General features: G+C 40.3%; 1 protein-coding gene across 2 annotated transcripts in view; it reads left to right on the forward strand.

The window, feature by feature from the left end:
• ENTPD3 (ectonucleoside triphosphate diphosphohydrolase 3) overlaps positions 1-17952 on the forward strand; it is a 32801-nt gene extending 14849 nt beyond the window's left edge. For both annotated transcript variants that reach the window (XM_041734546.1, XM_041734547.1), the window contains 7 exons: positions 4750-4900; positions 7071-7230; positions 8103-8336; positions 13419-13691; positions 13860-13970; positions 14358-14495; positions 16671-17952. In XM_041734546.1, the coding sequence (XP_041590480.1) occupies positions 4750-4900; positions 7071-7230; positions 8103-8336; positions 13419-13691; positions 13860-13970; positions 14358-14495; positions 16671-16907 (1304 nt within the window). In that variant the 3' untranslated portion in view covers positions 16908-17952. The remainder of the gene's footprint in view (positions 1-4749; positions 4901-7070; positions 7231-8102; positions 8337-13418; positions 13692-13859; positions 13971-14357; positions 14496-16670) is intronic.
• Positions 17953-20745: the final 2793 nt, after the last annotated feature.

Here is a 20745-nt window from a genome sequence, read left to right on the forward strand (position 1 = left end):
GCTTACTGGACCTTATGCAAATAGGTCTCAGGTGACACGCTCAGATACTCTGAGTTTTGACATTCCAGCAACCCTCCTAAGTCTCTCTCCAGAGACCAGCTCTGGCAGATCAGATTAGATTACCTGATCCCTTTAGTATAGAGTTACACACTGGTTTGAAAATCTCATTGACTGATTCATTTATTCATTTATTTAATAAATATGTGTTGGGTATCAACTGTTGGCCAGTAACTGTTCTTGACACCAAGGATTCTAAAATGAAATATACAGAAGTCTCTGCTGTTGTGGAACTTACATTTGAATCAAGGAGATAGATCATAAATAAAAAGGTCTATAACATGTCAGGGAGAAGTGCTGTGAAGAAATTGAGTAGGGAAGGTGGACAGAGAATAATCGTGCTATCTTATTTTTTAAAGATATTTATTTATTTATTTTTTTGTTTGTTTGTTTATTTATTTATTTATTTATTTGCCAGAGAAAGAGCATAAGCAGGGGAAACAGCAGGCAGAGGGAGAGGGAGAAGCAGGCTCCCCACTGAGCAGGGACCCTAACACAGAACTCCATCCCAGCACCCTGGGATCATGACCTGAGCTGAAGGCAGATGCTTAACTGAGCTGTGCAGGCATCCCTGATCATATTTATTTAAACAGGACGGTCAGGGAAGAACAAAGGAGGGGGTAAATACAGGCAAAAGTGAAAGGAGAGTGTGAGCATTTTTGCAAGAAGGACGTGTCTGGCAAGCAGAAAAGCCAGGGGTGGAAGCTGCTCAGCATCTTTTAGGAAAGGCAAAGGGACGGGTGTGGCAGAGCAGAATGAATAAGAGGAAGCAAGGTAAGTAATGAAGCCAGAGCTATGGTCGAAGGCAGCTCACAGAGGACCTTGAGAGCAATGAGAGGTTTGACTTGTACTCAGATGCATTTCCGTCAGAGCATACTGTGAAGCCGTTAGAGGATCCTAGTCAAGGAACTAAAATGGGTATGACTTATACTTTTAACAGAGCACTCTGGTTGTGGAACATGTAGTCAGAGGCTGAGATCAGAAGCAGGGAAACCAGGATGCCTGGGTGGCTCAGTGAGTGGTTGAGGGTCTGCCTTTGGCTCAGGGCATGATCACAAGTCTGGGGATCGAGTTCCACATTGGGCTCCCTGTGAGGAGCCCACTTCTCCCTCTGCCTATGTCTCTCATAAATAAAAAAATAAAATATTAAAAAAATATTTTAAAAAAATCAAGGAAACCAGGGTTATCAGAGCAGTGCATGTTATGATGCATAAAGTTATGACATTGTGGTGGTCTGGCTGAGACTGTGCTTGTCAGTGTGAGGTAATCTGGGGGCAGTGTTCCCCAGGGAACATTTAACAATGACAGAGGACATTTTTTATTGTCACTACTGGGGTTGGTGGCATCTACTGATAGAGACCAGGAATGCTGCTAAACAATGTACAAGACAGCCCCACAACAAAGAATTTTATCCAGCCCCAAGTGTCAGTAGTGCCAAGATTAAGAAACTGTGATCTAGCATGGTTCTGAGGAAGGGTGGAAGAAGTGCTCAGATTTGAGAAGTATTTTGAAAGTAGAGCCAACAAAATTTTATGATAGATTCAATGTGAAGTGTTTAAGTTGGTGATGCCTGAGCACTAGTTGTGACCTGAGCAATTGCATGCATGATGGTACCACTTCCTGAGAGGGGAACACTGGGAGTGGGTCAATTGGGAACATAGCAGGGATTAAAGAATTTGGTTTTAGACAGATTAAACTGGAGATGCCTACAAACTATAAACTCTCAGAATAGCAAATTTTTTCTGTAAAGAGTTAGATGATAAATATTTGTTACTTGTTGGCCATTCGACTCTGCCACTTTAGCACAAAAGCAGTCACAGACAATGTGCAGACAGATTAGCATATACATATATGTATTTCAAGAAAATTTTTATTTATGGATGCTATACATAGGGCCCATAATGCCTAATGGGATATACCGTAAGGACAAAAAGAACTTAAAAAATATATCTTAAACTGTTTTCAATAACGATACAGTTGGTAGCAGTACTAGTATTGTCATACTAAGAGCCTTGTGGGTGGATTGTGAAATAAAGCAAGTGAGTTCTTCAGTTGGAGTTGCTGGGAAACAGGATTCTTAGCATAGGAAAAAGAAAGTAAAGATCAACTGAAGTGAAAACCTATAGCTTTGAAGTAGAAGTACCAAAAGAACTCATGATGCATTTTTCTCTCAAAACAAAGTTTCTCCTAGGTCTGTCTTCTGAAAAGGCTTGCAAGGGCTTCCAAATTTCAGACCCTAAATACCATACTCAAAAAAAGAAGCCAGGACTCCTTGGAGAAATGGCTGATTCCAGAGTCAGAGCAAGAAGTGTGTACGATCACACATCTAATATCAGAGAGCAAAGGAGCTCTCAAAGGTTTCTGGGATCATATCTAAAGGACTCAGGAGTCATGTTGAAGAGAACTCTACTGCCCAACAATGGGACCGTCAATAAGAATAATAATTGCAATGAATCGAAACACATCAACTATATATTCAAATTCATATGATCCTAAAGATATGCAGCAAACAAAATCCCTCACTGGATAAATTAGGATATAGGACATGCAATATTTATTTCTTAAGCTGGTGAAGGGGAAATATTCAAGCACTTATCCTGCCTTCCCTGTACAAACTGTACTGTAGGGTAACCAAATAGTTAACGAGAGAGAAATTTTCTTCTTATGAAAGCATTTAGGTAATAAGCAAGAAAGATGGAGATAAAACATCACCATTTCATAAACCCTATTGGGCTAATGGGTCTAAACAGTGATCTCTGATGCCTGCTCACAGCACAAAGAGAAGCAACTAGACCTATGTACCTCGTACTAGAAGTGCACACTAATCCCTATAAATTATTTCTTCAAAAAAAGTCCAAACCTGAATCCGATTGGGCCTCTGTGTTCAGTTACCAATTCATTGGAGAAGCCTGGACTAAACAGCATGTTACATGAACCACAGGGATACAGTCAGCAAATTCTAGGCTGTGGAAAACTCTATAGGACAAATGAAATTGCAAGGACAGGGCACGCCTGGGTGGCTCAGCGGTTGAGCGTCTGCCTTCAGCTCAGGCCCATACTGGGCTCCCTTGCATGGAGCCTGCTTCTCCCTCTCCCTGCGTCTCTGCCTCTCTCTGTGTGTCTCTCATGAATAAATAAATAAAATCTTAAAAAAAAAAAAAAGAAATTGCAAAGACAATTTTTTTTTAATTTCAAGGGAAAATTTGAAAGGGAGGATAGAACTTACAGATAAAGAGACTTAAGAGACATACCAGCCAACTGCAATGGGTGGAATTTATTTGGACTCTAATTCATACAAACTAGTTAGAGAGAAAGAGGGAACGGGGGAGTGAGGGGGGAGAAAAAGTATGAATATGGAGGAATGTGCACCTTCACTGGAATTTGAGTCTATTAGGGATTATTTTTAATTTTTATAGGCATAATAATAGAACAGTGGTTATGCTTCTTTAAAAGAATTCTGGCCTAACTTTCAGTTCTTTTTGTGATGGTTCATTTCAGCTGCATGGAGATTTCTTTTTTTTTTTTTTAATATTTTATTTAATTATTCATGAGACACACACAGAGAGAGGCAGATAAACAGGCAGAAGGAGAAGCAGGCTCCATGCAGGGAGCCCAAAGTGGGACTCGATCCCAGAACTCCAGGATCACACCCTAAGCTGAAGGCAAATGCTCAACCGCTGAGCCACCCAGGCATCCCTTCATAGAGATTTCTGACCAAACTGAGGAACTCTGTCATGGGTTTGTTTGGGTCATATGTCTTTCTACACATGTTACTTCTTGAAATTTATAAATGTGGACTTTTGGTGCTTTATTACATTTAATGTTTAAGATGATATCTTGTTAAATTATATATAGTTACACTAAAATGTTTCATGAAGTCATGACAAGATTCCTTTTTCCCCCTCTGTCTGAACACATGGGACACAGATTTGAATTTTTGTTCCATTTTTCCTGTTCCACCTTTCACTGTGTCTCTAAACCTATTTGGTGGAAGTTCTGTCAAAAAATGAACTTAATGGAGTGCCTGGTTGGCTCCATTGGTGGAGTGTAGGACTCTTGATCTTGGGGTTGTAGGTTCAAGCCCCACATTGAGGATAGAGATTCCTTAAAAATAAAATCTTTATAAAAAAATAAAAAATAAAATAAAATAAAATATTTAAAAAACAAAACAAAAAATAAATGAACTTACCAAAGGCAAGTAGTGTGAAAGGATACTAGAGAAGCAAAAGGCCAATAAGATTGATTATCTCTGGGGAAAAAAAAAAAAAAACTTTCTGTCTTTTAGTGAAACATACTGATGTATCTAGAGAATGAAATGATGTTTCTGCAGTTTGATCTGTGAGGAGAGAGAGCAGATGAAACAAGAGTTGATCATTGTGGAAGCTGGAAGATGGGTACAATGGGGTTCATTATACTATTCTCCCTACTTTTATTTACTTTTGAAATTTCCATAATGAGACTTTTTTCTTAAGCAGATCCTGGTTCATTTTTCACTTTTGTAATTCCTTCTTTCCACATTTTGGGAGTTGACTCATCAGCGTGACCACATGTGACTTAGCATATCCACTTATTTTCAACCCCCTACTTAAACCCATTAATTTCCAAAGCTGATTTGTTTTTTTTTATTTAGAAATTGTACTGCTCTTATTGGTTCCTGGAAATGCTAAGAAGTACTGACTGCTTGCTCTTCAGGCTCTGGGATCTCCAGCTATGGGAAAAATCCCCAAGATGTCCCCAAAGCCTTTGAGGATTGCATGCAAAAAGTCCAGGGACAGATTCCAGGCCACCTCCATAGATCCACTCGCATTTACCTAGGGGCCACAGCTGGGATGCGCTTGCTGAGGTAAGGGCTGGACTGGCCCATGGAGCCCCACCTGACCAAAATAGCCAGGAATGTGTTGAATCCTGCCAAGAATGTAACTCTATTTCTGGGAACAAATCTGAAAGAAAGAAACCTATATTCTGCCATAAATTTACGCTTCAAAAGCAGGGAAACTTTCAGTCTTTATTTTAATACACAGAAAGAAATAGTTCTAAATGGATTCCCTCCCGCTTGGTGATTTTCTTGAGAACTCTGGAAGAAAGGAAGGAAAGATGAAATCTCATGGGGTGCACCTCTTGTTTTTTAGAAAAGTGAAAACTGTGTTTGATGCCTGGGCCTTTGATACCTGTGCGCACCTGGCTCCACTGAATGCGGCTCATAGTTATGTCGCTTCTACCCATGCGCACAATGTCACTGGAATCTGCTTTAAATAGTAGAATTTCTGCTATTCCCAAAGTCTTTTGAACTATTAGGAAACAAACAGCTCATTTCATTCAATTAAGCAGATCCTATTAAATTTGCAACCGTGACTTTAACCCCAGTTGCACTGGTTTTAAGTGCCCTTTCTCTTTTTTTTTTCCCCCACTATTTAATTTCCTTGACCTTGAAATAAAAGAAAAATAGTTTTTTTAAAAAAATCAAACTTTAATCTATACCCAGGGTAGAGGCTGCTCCAAACTTTGAAAATAAGGCGTTAGCCCCCAAAGATGACATTCGTCCTGCTTCAAAGCCACTTTGTCTCTGGTGCCAGTAACATAAAATTGTATGTGTGGGCATGAGGAAGATACATAGGAACAAACAAACAGAGCCACTTTAACATGATCATTAAAATACATCAGGGAGCACCCTCAGTTGGATTGGGCCTTTTTCTTGTGGTTTTTCTCTCCTTGTTTCTACTCCTATGTCCTGGTTGGCCAAGTAGAATGTGGGAGAAAGTTGGATTTCTTTGCTTTCTCTTGAAATCTACAGTGTGTTTCAAAACTGTTGTGTTTACCTGAAATAGAAATGATATAGAAATTCCTTCCTTCTGTGTTTTCTTTCTTATAGAAACAAAGCACTCAACTTTTTTTTTTTTTAACTCCTTTTTCTCCCAGTCTTCCCAGTGAGGAATAATTAAAAGACTCTGTGGTTTATAGCCCATGACAAAAACCATAAAATAGCCCACAACAAAAACCATAGAATAGCCCATGACAAAAACCATGTAACAGAAAGTTCACCACTTAGGAACACAGTGAATGTCCCATTTGAATAAACTAAATATTAACTCCTCCTTGTAAAATCTTCTGATGGTGATCCATTCTTTCTGAGGAACTAGCTGACATTTTAATTGCTAGAAAAATCAAATATTTTTTAAAAAGCAATTAATGAGAACCCTCTGGGATGGAAACTAATAAAACTAGGAAAACTTTTGAATTATTTTCCAAGCAGTGATAATTTGCTGCTGAATTAGAATGAACTTCAGCTTGTAGCATGGCTATTTTTTCTTGAGCCAAGAGTGAGTCAATGCCCCTGGCTTTCTTAATCCACTGATGAAAGGTAAAATAATCTCCCAAGTGAATCTTCTTCCATAAGGTAAAATGGCAGCAAATGAATATTATAGTACTATGTCATGGGTAATATAGAAATGCCACTCTTCCATGGCTCAACACACTGATGGATTTCATTCCAATGATGACCGTGATGGCCATCATATCCCCTCATGATGAAGAGCAAAACAGGGACTGCTGAAAACTCAAGTCCTCTTCTTTTCCTCCCTCGTCCTAAGATCCCACTTCCTTCTGGCCTGATGAGGGTTCCTTTATATATGGTCCCCCCAACAGATTACTTATGCCACCCCTATGGCTTCACAGTTCCCTTTCCTGTGCTGATCTGAGAGCAATGGTGATTAAGCAGGAGCCTCTTTTGTTTAGCTGGTTGCTAGAGAATGGGATGGGAACAGGTAAGCGAGGAAAGGACAAGAGGTATTTTTACTTGAAGCTATTTTTCTGATTGGCAGTTTGACAGGTAACAAGTGAATCTGCCTTCACGGTTGCCTAGGAGGCTTCAACTTGCAAAAGGGTTGCCATTTTTGCACACATCTGGAAAACCTTCCCTGCCAGCAGAGGGGTGGGGAGGTTTACCTTTCACCTGAGGTTATTTTAAGACTCTCTTGTCCAGGCATTTAGCCTTTTGTGTTCTGTGCCTTGCATAGGTTACAAAATGAATCAGCAGCTAATGAAGTCCTTACAAGCATCCAAAACTACTTCAAGTCCCAGCCCTTTGATTTTAGGGGTGCTCAAATCATTTCTGGGCAAGAGGAAGGGATATATGGATGGATTACAGCCAACTATTTAATGGGAAATTTCCTGGAGGTGTGTGAAAATAAATGCATGGTTTTTAATCTTGCTATTTATCCTGTCCCCTGTGGGTGGCCACTTAAAGCAGAGGTGCATGCTGAAGGGGGCATCTGTCCTGTGTCATTCCTATCATACAATGCATTAAGGAAATACCTATGAGACAATAGCTAAGACAAGACACATAGAGCTGGGGCAAAAACATTGCATCCTAAACAGGACCGAATGCACAGAGCAGATGGAATAACATCACTTACTAGCTGATAAGAAATTGGAGGTTGGGGTGGGGGGTGGAATCTAAATCTAAAGCTTCTGAGTCTTTTGAAGGGTAGTTGGAGAATGATCCTTCCCAAAGCTCCACAGCTCTCTGAAATTTCTGGAACCCTCAGGCTTCCCAACCCATCCTGTGTCCCCAGGTCCCTTATATTGCAGTCCCCACATGCCCTGCCCCTTGTTCAAAGAAAAGTTAACTCCAAGAGATAATCCCCATGTTATAGAGGGCATAAACCATATCCTACCCAAGACTTATTTTGTTCCCCCTCAAATATATTAATTTTAATTAATTGCCAGCAGTTAATATTTTAGAAATTTCACATAAAAATTGACATTTCTAGTTTGTCCTGACCCCCGGCCCCCCTAAAAGTTGGAAGCACTGGTCACAATGGATTCACATTTTGCATGGCAATTGTCTACACCTAATCTGCTTCACTCATTTGTTGCCTGCCCAGCATTTGAGGTCACCACCCTTGAAATAAAGGAGAGATTTGACCCCCAAATGTTCCCCATGTCATACTTTTCAGCAATAAGATATGGATCTTGGGTGGAAAGCCCTGGGCAAACAGAGATGGTGCCTCTCGACTTTTCTCTTGCTTCCTTTTCCCACTGTGCAGAAGAACCTGTGGCATATGTGGGTGCATCCAAATGGAGTGGAGACCATAGGTGCCCTGGATTTAGGTGGTGCCTCCACTCAAATATCCTTTGCGGCTGGAGAGAAGGTAGGGCTGAACACCAGCAGCATCATGAAAGTGTCCCTGTACGGCTATGTGTACACACTCTACACACATAGCTTCCAGTGCTACGGCAGGAACGAGGCTGAGAAGAGGTTTCTGGCAATGCTCCTTCAGGTACCTGAGCTGGGGCGGGGAGGTGGGGGTACAGCAGGTGTTCCCTTGGGGGTCTTAAGGGGAGGGTGCCTTGCCTTCTGGTGTCTGTCCTTTCCACTTCAATTAGAATGTGGATAGATAGGGGCCTGGGTGGCTCAGTTGGTTAAGTGTCTGCCGTCAGCTCAGGTCATGATCCTAGGGTTTTGAGATAGAGCTCTTGCCTCCCTGTTCGGTGGGGAGTCTGTTTCTCCCTCTGCCCCTCCCCATGCTCATGCTCACTCGCTCGCTCTCATATAAATGCATAAAAATCCTTAAAAAATAGAATGTGGAGGGATCCCTGGGTGGCGCAGTGGTTTGGCGCCTGCCTTTGGCCCAGGGCACAATCCTGGAGACCCGGGATCGAATCCCACATCGGGCTCCCGGTGCATGGAGCCTGCTTCTCCCTCTGCCTGTGTCTCTGCCTCTCTCTCTCCCTCTCTCTCTCTGTGACTATCATAAATAAATAAAAAAAAATTTAAAAAAAAAAAAAACAAGAACATTATCCAGTTCGCTCATGGGGGTCCTAGATCTCTCTCTCTCTCTCTCTCTGTTGTATTGACCAATTCCAGTGAATTTGAATCAGAAATCTAGGGAAATTCCAGGGCACCAGATGTTTTATAAATGATTCAAGACCTGGGATCCCTTTATGGACACAAACTGTTTAAAACCAATAGCTAAATAAGCCTGAGCATTTTTCAACTCCCTTGAGTACAGACAAAATAATAAAAGTGATTCCAAGAGAAATATTTGCTGACGGGAGAGGACTGAGCCTTCCCCAGGCTCAGCCTCTTTTTAGATGGGCCTATATTAGGCAGGCTTGATGGCCTTTATATGGTGGGATTGTGGAGTAACAGAATTCCATCACATTGGTCAGTCAATCACATGGTAACTATTCCATGGCACAGATGGCTACTGCAGGCATCAGCTAGAAGGCTGTCAATAAGGTAAACTCAACATTAGTGTGGTGTGTGTTGGAGGCTGGGCACTGCCTGGGAAGAACAGAGTGGGAGACACTGCATATGGTCCTTGGGGCTTCAGAGACCCAGTGCCCAGCCCAGACACACTACCCCTAATTGGCCAAACCAAGCTCCACGGGGAACCTTGTCAATACTCCCTAGCAAGGTTTCTATAACCATCACTCCACCCCACTTGCTCACTAACATACTTCAGCCAATACGTTACTTTCTAGGACAGAAGTTCTGGAAACACCTCTTTTCTCCATCTCTTTTTATTTCTAGCAATGCTTAATGCCCCTCCCTCCAGCTCTGGTCCTGACAAGGGTGGAGAGCAGGGGCTCCTCTAAACTTATATCAGGAGAAAGGCAGGATGAATCCCAGGGTCAATTAAGGTCAGAGAAGCTAACCTCTTATATTTGGCTGGCCCTGAAGAATATTTATTTGTGAGTTTTTATTTTTATAATGCTTATTAAAGAATGATTATGCATCCAAGAATCTACAGCAGAGCAGGAAGTACTCCACCTGTCTGAGGTCTCATTTGTGTTTGAGAAACGTAGGTCTCAAGGTTTGAGCTCAGGCCTGGGGCATGTGGGAGACCCCAGCCTCTACTGTAGACAGTCAGCTCGCAGGGATGAGGACAGCTCTCCAATTTGCCTGGTAACCTCTGGATGCCCTCAAAGCCTTCTGACTCAGGTGAGGCGAAGGATCCAGGTGTGCTGAGGATCACCCACAAATGCATGTCCAGACCTGCCTAACCAATACTTTCATGTGCCAAATACATACTGCCAAGCCCCAACTTAGGAGGTTCATAAAGATCACATCATGAACACTGGCTGAGTAAATTCCACCAGTCTGGATCTGGTTTCCTTATCTGTCACAGGGTGGTGAGAATGGTACCTAGATATATGCTTTGCAAACTGTTTTCGTATGAACAAGCCTTTAGTTGCCCTGAGCTGGAGTCTCTGACAGCCTGTAGGAGGCCAGAGACATGCATTCACTGTCTTTCCCTCTTTAAGAAAGTTTTTTCTTTTTTCATTTTTAAAAAAGATTTTATCCATTCACTTGACAGAGAGAGCCAGAGAGCACAAGCGAGGAGGTAGGGGAGGTGGGGGACAGCAGAGGGAGAGGGAGAGGCAGGCTCCCCACTGAGCAGGGAGCCTGACCTGACTGCTCATTTCCAGGACCCTGAGGTCATGACCTGAGATGCTTAACTGACTAAGCCACCCAGGCTCCCTAAAAGTTTTTTCTTTTGTTTTTAAAGACAGACATGTTGAATGAAAACAGACATGTTTGCATTTAGAAAAGGAAAAATATAAATAACAAAAAAAACCTAGAATTAACTACCATAAACATATTGCATTTTCTTCCAGTTTTTTTTTTCTTCCAGTTTTTTTTCATGCAGGAATAAGTATATTTACAAATTTGGCTTCATATAGTATATATAATTTTGTATCCAGTTTTTTTCTTTTACGTAACAGTAAATCATGAGCAGTTTCCTCTGTTGTTCAGTATCCTTTGATGTTATTATTTAAATGGACACATAATATTCCAGGTATCATTATTTAAAAAGAAAAACTGAACTGGGCATTTTATTATAAAAGAAAGTACATTTTTATTGTAAAAATGTCAAACTGCATAAAACATTAAAGTAAAAATGAAAGAATCTCTTTCCAACCCCATTCACCAAATGTCTTCCCTGTTCACAGCTTGATACGTTGTTGTTCTAGACTTTCCAGATCAATCTCTAACTTTCTTTACCTTTTAGTATTTCACAATTTGTCAACCATTCCTATCTTGATGGACATAAGGCTATGTCCTGTTTTGCTGCAGCAATCTTAATGCAGTGAAGCTTCTTGTGCATATGACCTTATGAACTAGTGATTTTGCTGCTATAGGATAGACTTGAAGAATATGTATATTTTTTATATAAGTGAATAAATAGGCAATCTTCCAAAGAGTTAAAAACCATCCAGATTCCCACCAACAATGTTGTGATGACAATCTGATAATTTCAGGGATTCTGAGACATTCTATTAATAAGTCCGTGGATAAGGAGGATCTGTTTCTGGATTTCCTATTCAATTCATCCATTTTCCCATTTTTGAGCCAACTATTCTAGTTGCAATAGTTTTTCTTTCTACTCTCAGACATTTATTCTGAACTTCAAAACATTTTAAGTAGTGACAAAATGGAATTTTTTCATTGAGATTATGATTATGGTTGCGGTGAGTGAAAATTAATTTGGTAAAAAAATTTGCTTATTGATAATATTATAAATTCCTATATAGGATTTAAAAATATCCTTCCAATTATTTAGTTTGTATCCTTCAAAAAACATAATTTTCATTTTTGGTCTTGTACCTTCCTTTTATATTTGCTTCTTTGTATGTGTTTTTAATAGTTTCTGTCACTATTAGGGAGAGTCCCTATTGCTGTTTTTCCACTTTTGGGAAGATTTCTCTAAGATCAAGATATGCTGTGAACAGCCAGTGCTGTGCAAACACTATTCAGAGTAAATTTGTTGAAAGTTGAGGGCCTGAGAAACTTGGACCATTGGCAAATTATATTTTAAGAATGCCATCACAAATCATTTAAACTCCAAAAAGATCATAGAAATAATCTTTACTGAGCTGCTTCTATGTTCCAAGCCAAAGATAATTGATATTCTCTTGCTTCTTCTCCAGACCAAGCCAGAAATAATTTATTGTGTTTTAATGATTTAAAAAGTATGTCAGATTTGGAGGGGGAAATTAAATAACCATCTGATTGATTTCTCCCCCCCCCCCTTTAAACCAATATTTCAGCCACAGAGTGACCCTGGTGTGACATGTTACAAATTAGACATATTAATTTTTGAAATCATTTTTTTCATACTATTGAATCAGAAAGGAGCCTGTTTGCTGCCTCCACAGACTCAGTCATTATAAGACCTTCCTGGAGGACACAGATTTGAGCTACACTGGATGAGTGTTGGACTTCTATAGGCCTATGTGTGGAGTCCTGTCACTGGTCTTTGTTAAATGATTGTATTAAATTGTTGTGTACCTCAATTTCCTGCATCACTAAACTGAAGAGTTAGAAAAAAATATTGTGAGTCAAGACTTTACTACAGGAGATGCTTGGTGACTTTGAAATTGGACAGAGTTCTAATCCAATATCTTAGAAAAGAGAGTCCATAAATAGGACCAAGAATATTTAGAATTTAGCATAAGAAGAATATTTTTCACCAGTAGATAAAATATTGGATAGTCATTTGAAAAAAGTAAAGTCAGGTTCCCTACTACAATCTTTACACCAAATAAATTACAAATGGATCAAAGATTTATATGTAACAAGGATATTTGTTGGACCATTGTTTATAATAGCAGAATGATTGGAAACCATCTAAATATTCACATAGAGGAGATTCCTTATCCAAGGAATATTTGTATAGTGGAGTGCTATACAGCTACTAAAAAGAGGAGGCCATTCTGTATGTACAAAGGAAAAGATGTGAAAGGTATATTTTTAAGTAATAAAAGCAAGGGCAAAACAGTGTGTATAGAGTACTACCATTTCTACTTTTTAGAAAAAGAAAGAAGGGGGAAAATAAAGATATTTGCATATGCATATAAGAAGTATCTCTGGTAGGAAATCACAAAAATTGGCAATAAAGGTTACTTCTAGGGAGGGGATCTGGTGGCTAGAAGTGGTTGGGATGGAACCTTAATTTTCATAATATACTTATTTATAACCTTTTGGATTATTTTGTTAACTGGATAGGTGATCTTCTATTCAAAATGATCAATTAATCTAAACATATCTTGTTTTCCCATCAAAATGAATTTCATACAATCTGTTTCATAGGACTGCCTTAAGGGGTGGGTCAGATAACGTGAGCAAGAGCCTAACCTCGTGCCTGGTGCAGGGTAACTGTTCACCCACCCCCAGTGGAGCTCTCAAGACAACCTGACAGTTGCCTTCAAGTACACACTGACACAAAATGGCATGTTTTTCATCCATATCTCTCTTGGCATGGGAGGGTAACAATAGTGAAGATTTGCAAAAGGGAAACACTTGGCCCTCCACAAAAGAGTAGTTTCTGACACCCTCCCTCTCATTCCTCCAGAATTCTCCCATCAAAACCAGTATCATCAACCCCTGTTACCCTCAGAATTATGTCACCACCTTCACTGGGGGCTACATATTTGACAGCCTGTGCACAGCAGATCTGAGGCCTGAAAATTATGATCCTGATGACATCATCACTTTTGAAGGAACCGGGGACCCATCACTGTGTAGGGAAAAGGTGGCTTCCTTGTTTGACTTCGAAGCTTGCCATGACCAAGAAGCTTGTTCCTTTGATGGGGTTTACCAGCCAAAAGTTAAAGGGGCATTTGTGGTAAGAGCAAAAATCACTAAAAGATTCCCTTTTTCCCCATTGAAGATTTAGCTCTCACGTTTGTTTCTCTTCTGCTGATCTGTTTCCCACTTTCTTATTCCCCACCCTGAGGCTCCATATTACATGCCATTCTGAGAACTGACTTTCTTCTGTGCTACCCCCTTCCAGGCTTTTGCAGGATTCTACTACACAGTCAGTGCTTTCAATCTTTCAGGGAGCTTTTCCCTGAACGCCTTCAATTCAAGCACCTGGGATCTCTGCTCTGAAAGCTGGAGTCAGGTCAGTATTTACAGAGAAAGGGGCAGCATCAGTATGAAACAGTAAGTGGAGTTGAATATATTCCATTTTTGTACATGTGTACGTTTGTTCCGAATCTGGACCTTATGCCATTCTACTTTCACCACATCCACAAAATGTGGTAATAAGGAACCTACCTCGTACCCACATTGTGAACTAATGTTCTGACCATGGGCACAATGGTTACAACAGTATGTGATACAGAAGAAGCATGATACTCCCTAGAGGTATTTTCATTATGGTATGGTACAACTGGAATATTTATGGTGATGGTATTATGAAATTCTAAGTGATGAGATTCTTTAAAATTGTTCTGAAACATGCATTTTCAAATATGCCTGCCTCACCTATTTGGAATTGCCTCTTTAGCTCCCACTGCGGCTTCCTAGGTTTGATGAGGTATATGCCCGCTCCTACTGCTTCTCAGCCCACTATATCTACCACCTGCTTGTAAATGGATACAGATTCACCGAGGAGACCTGGCCCCAAATACGTTTTAAAAAAGAAGTAAGTCAAGGCACAGGTTGTTTTCTCCTCTTCCTTTTAAAGGTATTGTGCATATATACATGAAAGAAATGTAGAAATTATGAGGGTATTGGTGATTTCAGTTTGCTGAAGGGAAGCTGATGAGCCTTTGATCCCTTGTGAGCTTTCCAGAAGAGATAGTGGAGAATTCAGAGAAGGTGTCACTGGAGACCCTTCCACATGAGTGAAGGAACAGAGGCCAAGAGCTCACAGACCCTGAGCGCCACAAGGGCAGGACCTGTTGTATTATTTTCACATTCCTAGAATTCAGCACAGAGCAAGAACCTAGAAGGGGTTTACTAAATGTTTGTTGAGAGATATAAATATTGTAAGGATCAGACTTCATCCAGAAAAGAAGCTTTAAATAGAGCAGTAATTTTTTTTAAGAGGATGGTAACTAACTGCTCTCCATTTTATGCAGATGTCAGGGTAAATGCTCTCTCTTAGGGTATTAGGGATTTACAGCAAACAAGAAGTAAGAGCTTCTCTCGGAATGTGCCTGAGGTCACTGTATTTACTGTCAAGTGTTCAGGATGGCCTGAAGCTGGAATCATAGCTGTCACCCTCCAGACCTTGCTTTCAGGCAGGACTCACCCAGCACTATGTTCCCCAGGTTCGAGGAGAATTTTCTCATTTCAGGAATAGCTGATATAAAGCCTGAAGTCAGTCTACTCAATATTAGCTTTAGCAATAATTAGATTTAACCAATCAATAACCAGCATTATGCCTGTGACTGTCTACTTTTACATAAATAAAATTGAGTCATCTACAAAAAGATAAGGCTGTCTGGAGACATATAAGGACTGTTGGTGGGCATGCACTCTCTAAGCTTTGCTTCTAATGAATCTAATTAGCAGGAAAATACATTATAAGAATGGAACATGACGTCCCTTGGATACCAGTTTGGATGGATATAGAATTCCAGCTTTCAAGTCCCTTTCCTTTATTCATAAAGAAGTTTATATACAGCCAAATTAGTATTCAAATGTGAAGGCATAAAAAGAAAATATGCCACACAAAGATGTCAAAAATATTTTTGGAGGAAATAATCAAATAATAAGAGATATAAATCCAAGGGTTGTAAAAATATAGGCAGTAAAAATAAATTATGTGGTGGCTTAAAATGTATATTTAAAAAAAGAAAACTTACACCAAAGAAAAGTAAAAGAGAAGTGTCCATCCATACATAACAACCCAAAATTCAGTATTGCTAATATCCAATGTGAAGAGAGCAGGTAAGGGGTCATAAGAGTGGCCTAAAATGTCCATCTTATAAAGGGGGACTTCATATATGAATATCATTTTTAAGGCAAGAAAAGAAAAAATATAGAAAAAGGAAAGTAGAACTGAAAATTTAAAACTAAGATACTAGGAAGTAGTAGTCCAAATATATCAATAATGACAATAATCATAAATTGACTAAACTTACCAGTTAAAACACAAATATTGCAGATTGTATTTTTAAAAATCAAACATATGCTGTTTATAAGAGAAACCCTTAGACATTAAGCATAAAGACATGGAAAGATTAAAAAATTTTTAAAAATTTAACTATCAGGCAACCCAAAAGAAATGGTAATTAAAAAAGATTTCTGTACAGCTATTTAATATCTGACCAGAGTCTTTAAAATGAAGAGGATTGTTCAAGGTACAGAGGATTATAACATAATGATACAGAATTCATTCTTAAGATTGCAAATTGGAAACTTTTTTGTATCTAATAAACAGTCTAAAAACATGGAAACAAAAACTGATGGAACATAAGAAATTGACACAGCCTGTTCCCTATTTAGACTCACACCCTGTGCTTAGAAGTGGTCCTGGGTTCAGTAAACTGCACATTACCCTTTCTTTGGCCACAGACACTTCTGTATCTGACAGTAGAAAAACTCCCACTGTTGTTAACTGTGCCCTTATGCCATTTGGCTGTGACAAGGTTGTGAGGGCTCTGACGGTTTTCTCCACGGTGCTGAGCATAGGGCCCTCAAGCCTTTGTGGTCTCACTGACCTGGATTCTAGCCAGTGTCTGAACGTGAGAAAATTCTTTGACCTTAGACTGCAGTTTCAGGTGGGTGTTTCATGAGGATGATGGTGGGACACGTGTAATTCCCAACTCAAACCCTACCCTGAGAACTGAGCCATCTTTCTACCATACAGGTGGGGAACAGCAGCATAGCCTGGTCTCTGGGGTACATGCTCAGCCTGACCAACCAGATCCCAGCCGAAAGCCCTCTGATCCGACTGCCTATGGACCCACCTGCCTTTCTGGGCATCCTCGCCTTCTTCACAGCAGTGGCCTTGCTGTGTCTGGCATTTCTTGTATACCTGTATGTTTCGTCCAGGAAGCAGAGGCAGTCCCAACACGCCTTCAACCACACAGTGGATTCTGAGTGAGCCTTGTGAAGCAGCTCTTGGAGCCTGTGGGCTGCCCAGGACCAGCCTGAGTAGCACAAGACAATGTCAGCGAAATGTCCATCTTCAGGAAATACAACGAAAGTCAAGTACCTAGGTCATGCACCTCTCTGATAGTGATTTATGCCAAAGCACCTCTTGCGGAGTCCCCCAACAATTCTGGGCACAATGCTTCTCCAAGGACCCTACCATCCACTTGCTGGCCTGTTGGAGAACTGAGGAGAGACAGGCCATCAAGGTCAGGCTTTTTATTCCAAGTGCTAGGAACAGTAAGTTGAGAATATGACAGTTTGATGTTGAAGAACTGACCTCAGGGCTCAGTTTGCATTTTTCCTTCCTCAGAAGTGCCCTATACCTCCTGGCAAGTTTGGAAGTTGCCCATTAAGGGCAGGTGCCCATTAAGCTGCCCATTAATGGGCAGGTGCCCATTAAGCATTTGACACAGTTAGATATGTTGCATCATGGCTTCCTCCCATTGATTCTTAACTAAGAGTTAGCAATCCCATAAACATTGAGATACCTCAGACTAGTAGAATATAGTATCTGGGGGAGAAGATTCCTTTACCCCAAGGATAGTGGCCATGGCCAGGCTCTGTCATACGGGCAGAATCTGGAAGACAGAGACACATAGAAAATCTCCCAGGAAACTGCAGTCTTTCCAGAGTGGGATTCCCACTCAGGGCACTAGTCAGTAGATTGCAGCCTGTGTGTATGAATTCATTCTCACCTACCCTTCATATGGCTCGGTCCTCCTATAAAACATTTACTCCTAGTGAGGCTATCATGTAACACATCTTTTTGCCTTTCTAGGCTTTTGCTTAGGGCTATTTCTCCATTGACAGCGTGGTGTGTGTTTTGCCCACTGTTCCCACAAGTGTACTTGATGCTGTCCTGAGATTTCCTCACTTACCACTTTCCTACGTAGGATGAGAAAGAACTACGGCAAGTCCAATGTTGAAAAAAAAACAATCAACATTATTTCCGATTGTTGGTTAGCTGAATATGGAATAAAGGACTCTTATTTTTATTTGAAATGTGTTTGTTGCCTTGCAAACAGTATTTTTTCTACTAAGGACCCAAGGTGGTATTTATGAGAGGAAGTTCTTAAAATGAGGAAAAATTTCTTAGGAAATCTTTCCTATTGAACTAAGAAAATTATGCATTAATATCACCTTTATTCTTTGACTTCAAGAGAAGTCAAAGTACTTCACTTTGGAAAGCCTTTGGCTCCTTGAGGTAATTGAGTCAAACATTTCTGTATCTTATTTGACATCTAAAACTTCTGTGCTACAACCTGCCACTCAGATCTGATTCCCACCCAGAATGGCTGCTCCATTCCCAAAATGCATCCTTGCTCACACAATTCTCACTCCTTCACCTGTGGGTCATCCTCCCAACCATCCAAATCATGCATATTTCTCAAGCCCTAATTTAGCTCTGCTCCTTTCCACAAAGCTTTCCTTACACACACACACACACACACACACACACACACACACACACACTATGATCTACTGGACCACCTTTTAAAAACTAGTTGGGGGGGGGGGCTGGGCTCTGGGCTCAGTGGTTGAGCATCTACGTTCAACTCAGGTCATGATGCTGGACCTCCAGGATCAAGCCCCACATCTGGCTCTCTCCTCAGGGGGAGTCTGCTTCTCCCTCTCCCTCTTGCCTCTCCTCCAGCTTCTGTTTGCGCGTTCTGTGTGTGTGTGTGTCTCTCTCAAATAAATATTTTTTTAAGAACCTAGTACAGGGGACACCTGGGTGACTCAGTGGTTGAGCATCTGCCTTAGGCTTAGGTGGTGATCTGGCGATCCTGGGATTGAGTCCCACAATAGGCTCCCTGCCTGCTTCTTCCTCTGCCTATGTCTGCCTCTCTTGTGTGTGTCTCCCATGAAAAAATAAATAAATCTTAAAAAAAATAAAAATAAAAAGCTAGTTAGGAATACATATATACATATATACAAACTAGTTAGGTAAATTCTTATTTATCTTGTGTGTGTATATGACTTATTTCTAAAATAGACAGTAGGCTACTGAAGGGCAAATCCTGCTATTAATCACTCATTCATTCAACAAAATTCTAAGAAATACCTACTATGGGAGTAACACCTTGCCAGGTGTGATCTCGGATTTGGATAAGTGCTATAAATGTAATATACTTACTTAATGTATTTGTTGGTTGGTGTTATTTCCATAAAGGATGACGAGTGGGTAATAAAGTATAGATATATTAGATAAAAATAGTATCCAAATAACCAAGAGTTTGCATGAAAAGACATTTAAGTCTAAGCAGGGAAGAGGGCCATGAGTCCAAGAAGGCAAATCACAGTCAATGTTTCTAGCTGATTCGGGAACTTGGAATAAGCTAATGAAATATTTTGTGTTTTCTAACATACATCAAAGAATTCTTACCAGATGAACTATCATGAAATCTGCAGTCCTGGTAACATATCTAGTAAGATTATGATAAACAGAAGTCTAACATGGTCCCGCCACTTTACCTCCTAGTGTTACTCGGGAGATTATGTTGTACACCGCAAAAGGGATTTGCAGATGTAGTCACCAGTCAGTGGACCTTAAATAGGAGAGATTATCCAGGTAGGCTTTTTTCTCACGTGAACTCTTTAAAGGTAGAGCACTTGCTCCAGAAGACAGAGATATTCAAAGCCTGAGAAGGAGTTTTGATATGCTATTGCTAACTTAAAGATGGAGAAGGCCAGGCATGAGAGAACCCAAGAGCAGCCTCTAGGAATGAAGAGCAGCCCTTGGCTGACAGCCCACAAGAAAGCAGGGGCCTCAGTCTTACAACTGCAAGCAACTATGTTCTTTTAGCAATTTGCATAAACTTGAAAGCATAGTTCCCCAGAACTTCCAGTTAAGAGCTCCACCAGATTTGACCTGTCAATTTCAGCCTTTAGAGACCCTAAGCAGAGAACCCAGTTGAGCTCACCCAGGCTTCTGACCTACAGAATTTGGAGGTAATACATGGGTATTGTTTGAGGCCACTAAGTTTATGGCAATTTGTTACACGGCCAATAGAAAATTAATACTATAGAACCTAGGCCCCAAGACCCCAACCAAAACAAGTGCTTACATTTGAAATATAAGTGAAGATAAAAGTGATTAGTATCACAAATTGTGTTTATTCCTTACAGTAACGTGCAGGAAAGGCATAGGCTTAGAGGTAAAATAACATACCAACATTACCCAGCTAGTAAACTTCTTTGGAGGTGGAGACTGTGAGTTGAGATTCTGGTCTGATTGAATCTAAAGCCCATTATGCCTGTCACATTTCCTGTCACAGGAAAAGGCAGTGTCACATGGCAGATAGGAGTTTGGCTTTAGAATGTTGTAGTCCAACATACTCATTCACATACAGACACTTGATTTTTGACAGAAGTATTATACCAGAGCAATGAAAAAGATGTGGGACAACTGGATTTCCATATGGAGGAAAAAAAGGAAATTCGACTGCTTCCTCACACTATTTTCAAAAATTACTTGCAGGTCAGTTAGAGACCTAAGCATGAAAGACAAACCTACAAAGGTTTTAGAACAGAAAAGAGGAGAAAAATTTTAAGATCTTCAGTAAGGGAAGGGTTTCCTAAGCATTGCACAAAATGCGCTTACCATAGAGAATATGTGATATTCAATTACATTAAAATTAAGAACTTCTATTCCTCAAAAAACACCATTATAAGAGTGAAAAGATAAGCTACAGAGTGGAAGGAGGTATTTGCAATGTATATGACTGATAAAGGACTAGTTTCCAAATTACATGGAGAATTCCTACAAATCAGTGAGAAAAAGGCAA

The sequence above is a fragment of the Vulpes lagopus genome, chromosome 19 (genome assembly GCF_018345385.1).
Source record: "Vulpes lagopus strain Blue_001 chromosome 19, ASM1834538v1, whole genome shotgun sequence".
NCBI lineage: Eukaryota > Metazoa > Chordata > Mammalia > Carnivora > Canidae > Vulpes > Vulpes lagopus.